We start from the raw sequence: 9,535 nt of genomic DNA on the forward strand, positions 1-9,535 counted from the left end.
TCCTGAATACCTTCACCACAACTTGTTCAAAAAACATGCATTAAAATGTATGACTGATTTTGTTTCTTTCAGAGAGATTAAACAATCAATAACAATTATGTAAACTACGACCAGTATCTCAATATTTATTATCTAATTAAATTGATTATAGCTTTTTCAAATGGAACTGATAACTCAAATTCGGACAGAGATATTAAACCCTGTACACCTCAAATATAAAAACAAATTATGAGCACATTTAACAAATATAATAATCTTAACTTTCTGGACTCCATGAAACTAATAGTGTTTTCAATTGTGCTTGATTTACATTTTAGTCATTTAGCAGACGCTCTTATCCAGAGCGACTTACAGGAGCAATTAGGGTTAAGTGCCTTGCTCAAGGGCACAGACAGATTTTTCACCTAGTCGGCTCAGGGATTACAACCAGCGACCTTTCGGTTACTGGCACAACGCTCTTAACCACTAAGATACCTGCCGACCTTGATGAGCCATGAAGTGTCATGATGTTCTGTGACCTTTCCCTGTATAGTCCTCTGGGTCTGCACAGACAGCAGTAATGATAATGTTCCCTTTGGTGGTGAGCTGAACAACTTTTAATTAGTGTTTCCAAATCTCTGTGGGTTATGACCCAGTATATGGGCTTTCCACTATCATGCCCAGTCACATTTCTGCTTCTTTTGAAGCCAAGTCTTACATGTTATTACAGCAAAAGCAATAACTGTTTGGACAAGATTCAAATGTATTGTGCTTAGTCATTGACTTTATAGCACTAAACCATATGGAGTTTACCATGCATGTCATTCTCAAGACTAACCTTTATCTTAGGAGTAGCACATTGAGATAGCGAAAGAGAGGCCCAACATAACATGCAGAAGATAGCCTACTGTTTTAGAGTGAACTAGCTCTATGGACAAACTATATGAGATATATGAGGTAATTCTATCTGTCCGGTGCAATATTTTATTCCAATCAATGTTTTATCAGTTACAAATGATACATATTTTTTCCCACCACATAAGACCCATAGGATCACGGACTAGCCCCGAGCTGACTGATCTCAAAGGATCTTATATCGCCACCTTGTGGGTTTTCTGATTAGCTGCAGTTCAGTGATCCTTAGGTAATTTGTTTGCGTACCTGGATTTGTGTGGCATGATTTGAATTCTGAAAATACCAGAATTTAACAGTAAATATGAGTGAATAAGCTCTTTGCAGTGTTTGTGAGGAATATTGTGTATGTTTAAGTGCAGTAAGTAACAGTAATGATATCTTTGTTTCTCTAATCTACATCCACTGGCTGAGTGCTTGACCTTAGTAACAGAAGCCCATTAGGACAGAAGAAGCTTGACATTAATTGACCATTTGTTCATATCCATTTTTAGGTTTCTTCTAATCTAGACATACAAAAGCATGTTTATCATTCATAAATTATGCACAAAATAAAATATAGGCTAATCAGGGCAAAAATGTCCAAAACTCACATAGGATTTTGACATGTTTAATGTCTTATCAAGTAGCCTAATACATTCGGACACAATATTGCATTTTCATGATACATTTAATCCTAAACATCAGATAGAAATAGCAGTAAACTTCATTAGCGAATGTGGGACACCTCAGTGTGTTGTGTATTTGAAATAAAACAAAATACAAATGTTTTTTTTTTGTTGTTGTCACATTTAGAAAAACTGTCAATCCAGCTGCCCATTTGGATAACTTGGGCTGTTGTCATGCATCTGAGTTGCTCATCTGGATTTGCTTCCTCTCTGACAGACAGCAGTGCAGTTCAAGGTCAATAGATAATGGTCTCAATCTCCCCTCATTGAATGAGGTTTCAGCTTACTTGGGTGGCCCACCAAAAGAGTGACTATAATGTTTGTCATTCTTGTCATCAATGGGGAAGTGTACTTTATCTAGGTTGGCAGACCCTCCACTACTCTGCATAGCAGGAGCTCCAGGGTTAGGGTTGGTGATGACACCCAGGAAGACTGGTGCTTGTGTCTTATCGTCCATGAGGGCAAAGAAGAAGGGCTGGTTGAGACTAAAAAAGGGGTTGGACCGTAAGATGACCAGGCTGGTAGCTGCAGCAGCCTCTGCTCCCTCCTCAGAGATCTCCATACTGGACTTGTGCTGTACACTGGACACCAGCAGAGGGCCCTCGGCTATGGCTGCCAGGTTGGGACGAGCAAACAACTCCCCCATACCTGAGAATAGAACAAATCACACACTTAGGTATAAGAGGAAGAGGGGCAGTTCTAAAGTTTTCAAAAGACTTACTGCTTCTGCCAGTAATTTTAATTTGTGTTGAAAAATAACATGGACAATTGTTTTTTTAAATCTTTATCTCTCCTTCCCATGTGCTTCAAGCCTTATTATCTATGCACGTTTTCACTTGTACACCTACTTCACATATTAATCTAGCCTGCTTATGGATCCTCTCCTACATACCAATGTTGGTCAGAGCCTCCTGCAGGTCCTGGCTGTAGTCCAGTTTGAATTTGGGCAGTTTGACCTGCATGGATCTCTCTCTGGGCAGGCGGTTGTACAGGTGAGAGATGTTGAGCTTTGCTGCGAGGGCTGACACGTTCACCTGGCCATTCATGGGCATCACTATCAGCAGGCTCATCTGATTGGTGAAGGGGAAGTGAGCCACCTGCACAGGAAGCCGAGGACAAGGGTGAGATAGAAGTGAGGTAATATAGTGTGCAACAATTTTGTGACTCAGGAAAATAGGAGGGTGAATAGAGAAATTCAAGGAGAGAAAGGATAAAAGGAAGATAATGTCATAAAAAAGGAGGCAAATACCATTTGGGAGTCATATCTGAAATATAATATAACATACAGTATATATACTACATGTAGAGAGTGATGGATGGTAAACATAAATGGTCAAGCAGGAGGGGACACGAAGGAGTGAGAGTCTTACCTGAGCCTCCAGATCATTATCAATGAGCAGACTCAAGGGGTATTTGGGCCCCATCATCATGTCAACGTTGACCATGTGCTTGTCGTCAACGTAGAAGACATCTTTGGAGGTAAATCGTGGGTCGAAACGAACCTTCCATTCTCCTGTTTAGGACAAATGGGTGATTACGGAGATAATATTAGAAAAAAAGGACAGACAGACTGATAATGCCAGACAGGAAATAGAATTGCGAATTGAGTAGATAGATACTATGACAAACCTTTGAAGTGGACAGCATTGATGAGCATGAGAAGCAGATTGGGTGGCAGACTGGTCAGGAAGTCGGTCACTTTTCCATTAGTGGCCCTCTCTACCCACTCGTTGACCTCAGCCAGCCCTTCCAAGGTCACTGGCTCTGAGTCATATACATCCTGAGACTGATGAACAAACTCTGGTTTGGGCTCAAACCCTGAAACACACATCAAAAGACTATTTTCAGACATAATCACATAATCATAATGTTATCATGAAGTCAAAGTCAGTAACACATTAGTACTTTCTTAATCTGGCCATTTAGAGTATTGTTTCATTCAATGTCACTTGTTTGAACTTCTGTACACTCAATGTGTCTATTGTCATTATCTTCCTTCCATTTCCAGGTCCGTTTCCTTTATGTTCCATCAACTTCCTAACCCTCTTACTCAAGTAAGCAGTGAAGTGTTCGGGGCAATTCCATTTCAATCCCCTTAACTGTAGTCAAATGACCAAATCGCCCTCTAGTGGACTCATGGGTGGAATGTTATTCATATTTTTCATAATTAATGCACATTATTATTTTGTCGAAAATGTTGAAAATCCGGTGTTTCCATGGGAAATTATTTTGTTATAGTTCAGTCTTCTGTGATTTATATGAAGTGTAATATTGGGATGCAAACTCAAAATGGAATACATTTCAAATCTATATCTGACATGATACAGGTGTCCTCTTCTTTTTTAAGCCCATAACCATGTGTGTGAGGTGTATACTTTTGTTTCAAAGTAGATTTGTTTAAGACTACCAAGAACCACTCTGTGTAGCCCTGATTTAGCCCACTGCAGTAATGAAGAAATAAACAAAATTCTAATTCCACATTTTCCTCTATGAAAAGCATTGAAGAGAACTGCAATTTCAGTGTACTTCCTGAATTGACTGGAATTGAAATGGAATTGACCCCAACCCTGAAGCAGCGAACACTGACCTGGTTGCAGGTAGAGGCGTGTGGCCACTTGCAGGTTGCTCTTGCGGAGGCGTTCCAGGAAGTTGTGTAGAGACATGTGGTAGCAGGGCACAGTGTCACCATGGAGATGGTGCATCAACAGCTCCTCTGTCTCATTCATGGCTCCTGAGATACATACACAGACATGATGATGCAACATGCTGCAGCTTATTGACAGTGTTATTGATTATTGTACTGCAATGTTGAGTGAGCTAGCACACAAGCATTTAGCTGCACCTTTTATTCCTGCTGTAAACTGTACACATGACGAATACAATTTGATTTGAGCTCTCAACATTTACAGCAAACAAGTACCTATTCATTGGGGTTGAGTCAAAATTTCCTATTGTCAAAAGTAGTGCACTATTTAGGGAATAGGGTGCCATTTGGGACATAGTCTAAGAGGTTATGATGCTGGTAGTGTAAACCATGCCAAGTACAGATGATCCTGAAAGAGCAGAGATGCACAATACCTACATTTCTAAAACTTTTTAATCACTCCTAAAAAAACAGCAAAAACAGAACATGTCATACCCAGAGCCAGCTGGGAGAGTGCCAGGGATATGCTGAGGGGGGATATTATGACATTGGGCTGCTCAGGTCCTGTCTTCATCTGGCCCAACAGCTTCATGCCCAGTCTCTGGATGGCACCAGCTAAGGCCTGCCTGGATTTTGGCCTGCGGGCCTGGGCCCTACAACCCCCATCCTGCTGCTGATTATCCTCCTCAGACGAGCCCCCGTCCGGGGCACTAGTCGTCACAAAGGGAGGAGGGGTGGTGGGACTTGTGTTTGGAGGCTCCTGTGTACTGGGGGCAGAAGTACCTGATTCCTGGAAGAGAGGATTGTGTTGGGTTAAGAGAACGTAGAGTAAGAAGGCACGTGGAGGGTATGAGATAATAATAATAATAATAATATGCCATTTAGCAGACGCTTTTATCCAAAGCGACTTACAGTCATGTGTGCATACATTTTTTACGTATGGGTGGTCCCGGGGATCGAATCCACTACCCTGGCGTTACAAGCACCATGCTCTACCAATTGAGCTACAGAGGACCACATAGGGAATAGGTCCATTCCACACTACCACTGAGGAGACAGATGAGATCTGTGTATTCTGCTTTGGCAACAGACCTCTTTAGGGTGGCTGGGCATCAATGGGATGAGAGGGACCAGTGGGATTGGAGCATCATTTGACACCTCTCCATTCTGCTTGAAGGGGAAAACAGTGATATGAGAATGTTGCACATCATTCAGGAAAAGCAGTCACGATTGATGTTGATGATTAATTGCAGTGCTTTACAGTTAGTCCTTGTCTGCAGACACAGAACAACAGGAGTGATAGTAGACAAAGGTCCATGTCCATGAACAGCCAGCCTGAAACAACAGAGGGTAACAAGCTATTACCCAATGAAGCTGGCCCACTCAATTCCTGTCAATGGAATGAATCACAGTTGAAGGAAGACAGCAAACGGACATTTAGGCTACATAATCCAGTTTTACGCAATGACAGACAAAAAATGGTTCTATCAACTTCTTTAGTATGGTACAGCAGTGTATCTCATTTTAAAATAGAAAACATAACAAAACAGATTATTCCCTTGAAGAAAACATTTATTTACTGAGGTACAGTGGGGGAAAAAAGTATTTAGTCAGCCACCAATTGTGCAAGTTCTCCCACTTAAAAAGATGAGAGAGGCCTGTAATTTTCATCATAGGTACACGTCAACTATGACAGACAAAATGAGAAAAACAAATCCAGAAAATCACATTGTAGGATTTTTAATGAATTTATTTGCTAATTATGGTGGAAAATAAGTATTTGGTCAATAACAAAAGTTTCTCAATACTTTGTTATATACCCTTTGTTGGCAATGACACAGGTCAAACGTTTTCTGTAAGTCTTCACAAGGTTTTCACACACTGTTGCTGGTATTTTGGCCCATTCCTCCATGAGATCTCCTCTAGAGCAGTGATGTTTTGGGGCTGTCGCTGGGCAACACAGACTTTCAACTCCCTCCAAAGCAGAGCATATGAGCGGAGTGGAGCGTGAGCGGACAGATTTTGAACAGAGCGCAGAGCGGCATTTTTAAAAGGACGGAGCGTCGCCCTATGTCCCGCTCCAATTTCGCTCGCTCACACCACGAGTCTGAAGCATGCTCAAGCCTGACCCAGAATCCATCTGTTTAATTTAATTTGTGTCGTCCATGAATTTGTATTTTATAGAGCGAGAGGAGCAGCAGCAGCAACAAGAGAAAAGGGTTGAGGAATTCAAAAGTTTATTCACTGCACGCAAAGGCCCAACCATAACAAGGGAGAGAAAAAGAGAGCTGGATGTAGCATTTTTTTAAATGATTTTCATGGACTATGAACCGCTGAGTAAGGGAGAACGCGAAGGGATGCAACACTTCGCCAGCGCAGCTCAACCGGGCTACACCCCCCCAAGAAACTATGATAAATCAGTACTTTACTTTGTCAAATTTACATCTGAGATGCCCCATTCACATGCTTCAGTTGGCGATCAAAAACGCCGTTAACAAGCACGACAACATTAAAAGGCTGTTAGTGAAAGTCGGGCACCTGGTGAAAAGTGTACGCAAGAGCACAGAGGAAACCGACCAATTAGGTGTCCGCCCCACAAATGCCTGCGCCATTCGATGGAGCAGCCAGCTGCGGATGATTCAGTCGTTCATCCGGTTGTTCCAAAAAGACCCGTTATGGTCAAACAAACTCAAGTCTAATGTTGCTAACATCACCCTGAATCAAGTACGGCAGCTGACGCACCTTGTCAGTGTGCTGACACCACTAGCAGACCTCACAGACAAAATGCAGAAGGAGCTGGGGAACCTGGGGATGATCCTCCCTGCTGTCACAGAAATCAAATCCCTGCTCACCGATTACACTCACGCTGCACTTCCAATGGGCATCGCTGCTTTTGCAGAAACATTGGCAAACAACGTGTCAATTCGCTATGGAATATACTATACTGATTAACATCTCATTTTAGCGTCAGTGTTAGATCCCCGTTTCAAGACAGAATGGATAATCCGAGATGAGTCTGTATGCAACAAATTCAGGGAGATAAAGTAAGGCTGTGGTTTAAGCTAAAAGTGAAATACATGCAGATTTTGTTCCTTTTTTGGAGTGAGCAGGGGGCGATTTGAGTGGAGCGCGATGCAAACTGCGTTGAGCGCTGAGCGATAATGAGCGGACTGGCCTGATGTGGCTTTGAGCGGGGGAGCGGAGGGGTGAACAGCTCCGTGAGCGAGGAGCTGAGATTCTCACCGCTCCACTCCGCTCATATGCTCTGCTCCAAAGATTTTCTATGGGGTTGAGATCTGGAGACTGGCTAGGCCACTCCAGGACCTTGAAATGCTTCTTACGAAGCCACTCCTTCGTTGCCCGGGCGGTGTGTTTGGGATCATTGTCATGCTGAAAGACCCAGCCACGTTTCATCTTCAATGCCCTTGCTGATGGAAGGAGGTTTTCACTCAAAATCTCACGATACATGGCCCCATTCATTCTTTCCTTTACACGGATCAGTCGTCCTGGTCCCTTTGCAGAAAAACAGCCCCAAAGCATGATGTTTCCACCCCCATGCTTCACAGTAGGTATGGTGTTCTTTGGATGCAACTCAGCATTCTTTGTCCTCCAAACACGATAAGTTGAGTTTTTACCAAAAAGTTATATTTTGGTTTCATCTGACATTCTCCCAATCCTCTTCTGGATCATCCAAATGCACTCTAGCAATCTTCAGATGGGCCTGGACATGTACTGGCTTAAGCAGGGGGACACATCTGGCACTGCAGGATTTGAGTCCCTGGCGACGTAGTGTGTTACTGATGGTAGGCTTTGTTACTTTGGTCCCAGCTCTCTGCAGGTCATTCACTAGGTCCCCCCGTGTGGTTCTGGGATTTTTGCTCACCGTTCTTGTGATCATTTTGACCCAACGGGGTGAGATCTTGCGTGGAGCCCCAGATCGAGGGAGATTATCAGTGGTCTTGTATGTCTTCCATTTCCTAATAATTGCTCCCACAGTTGATTTCTTCAAACCAAGCTGCTTACCTATTGCAGATTCAGTCTTCCCAGCCTGGTGCAGGTCTACAATTTTGTTTCTGGTGTCCTTTGACAGCTCTTTGGTCTTGGCCATAGTGGAGTTTGGAGTGTGACTGTTTGAGGTTGTGGACAGGTGTCTTTTATACTGATAACAAGTTCAAACAGGTGCCATTAATACAGGTAACGAGTGGAGGACAGAGGAGCCTCTTAAAGAAGAAGTTACAGGTCTGTGAGAGCCAGAAATCTTGCTTGTTTGTAGGTGACCAAATACTTATTTTCCACCATAATTTGCAAATAAATTCATTACAAATCCTACAATGTGATTTTCTGGAATTTTTTTCCTCAAGTTGTCTGTCATAGTTGACGTGTACCTATGATGAAAATTACAGGCCTCTCTCATCTTTTTAAGTGGGAGAACTTGCACAATTGGTGGCTGACTAAATACTTTTTTCCCCCACTGTATATCATACAAAACATTCTCACCTGTATATATTTTTTTAAACTGTATTTGTGATGGACATTTAGAAGTCTATAATCCCATCTCCCTCTCTGTATGGCACCTGGATTCTTAATTTAAAGAACACCTGAAAGATGGTGACCGGGTAAAAAAACAGTAACATTTTGGGCTCTCTTGCTCTGGTAAAGCTGGTTAGCAAGACCAGCAGCTGGTAAATCTGGTTAGTTGAGACCACCAGCTAGCTATATTATCTGTATCGACATAATTGCAAGCCTTGCCACAAGTACACAGAGAGGAATTACTTTAATACTTTATGACCAGGTACATTAACCACTTGCTATTTCTTCATAACAGACCAAAAACAGTTTGCAATTGAATGTAAAATTAGGTGACATTTGGTTTAAATGAACACACATAATCAAGGGGCATCCTCCAGTGGTATACTATTACTATAATTATAACTATCGTTTACTATTAGGCCTACTACTACTACTACACTGAGGCAAAGCTTTAGCTGAAACCTTACACGTTCATTTATTCAAGTCATAAGTCAGTTAAATCATAAGCCATATCATAAATTCCCAAATTTTCGATCTTACCTGACAAAATTAAGATGGGAGACCTGCTATCCTGTCTAAAAAAAGAGAGAGAGAGACACACACACACACTGAATGAGCAATGGCAGAATTCTCATTTGCAAAAGACTGGCAGTTGCTCAGCAGGCTGTTAAATATCAACTTTCATTGATCTGTGCTTCATATGTCACTACTTTTTTGTAAATGTAAATATTGAGACCGATTCAGGGGTCAAACAGTGAGCCTGACAGAGCCTGACACTTTATTGAGAATGAAAGTGTACTGG

The 9,535-nt window shown here is 42.1% G+C and overlaps 1 protein-coding gene across 4 annotated transcripts; it reads right to left on the bottom strand.

Moving 5' to 3' along the window:
- Positions 1-1,487: 1,487 nt before the first annotated feature.
- Positions 1,488-9,379, bottom strand: LOC311105583 (alpha-2-antiplasmin-like). Of its 4 annotated transcripts, none has more exons than XM_084147773.1 (10): positions 9,274-9,379; positions 8,701-8,801; positions 5,465-5,538; positions 5,296-5,370; positions 4,699-4,993; positions 4,147-4,290; positions 3,189-3,377; positions 2,930-3,072; positions 2,452-2,656; positions 1,488-2,207 (listed from the first exon to the last, which is right to left on the bottom strand). In XM_084147773.1, the coding sequence occupies exons 3-10, from the start codon at positions 5,525-5,527 to the stop codon at positions 1,843-1,845; spliced, it is 1,479 nt and encodes a 492-aa protein (XP_084003899.1). In that variant the 5' UTR covers positions 5,528-5,538; positions 8,701-8,801; positions 9,274-9,379; the 3' UTR covers positions 1,488-1,842. The 4 variants fall into 4 exon arrangements, with proteins under 4 accessions (XP_084003899.1, XP_084003897.1, XP_084003900.1 ...); XM_084147771.1 differs by having other exon boundaries at positions 5,296-5,373; XM_084147774.1 differs by lacking the exon at positions 8,701-8,801 and having other exon boundaries at positions 5,465-5,540; positions 9,275-9,281.
- Between the last annotated feature and the right edge of the window lie 156 nt (positions 9,380-9,535).

The sequence above is a fragment of the Coregonus lavaretus genome (assembly GCF_964263955.1).
Source record: "Coregonus lavaretus genome assembly, chromosome: 30".
Taxonomy (NCBI): Eukaryota; Metazoa; Chordata; class Actinopteri; order Salmoniformes; family Salmonidae; genus Coregonus; species Coregonus lavaretus.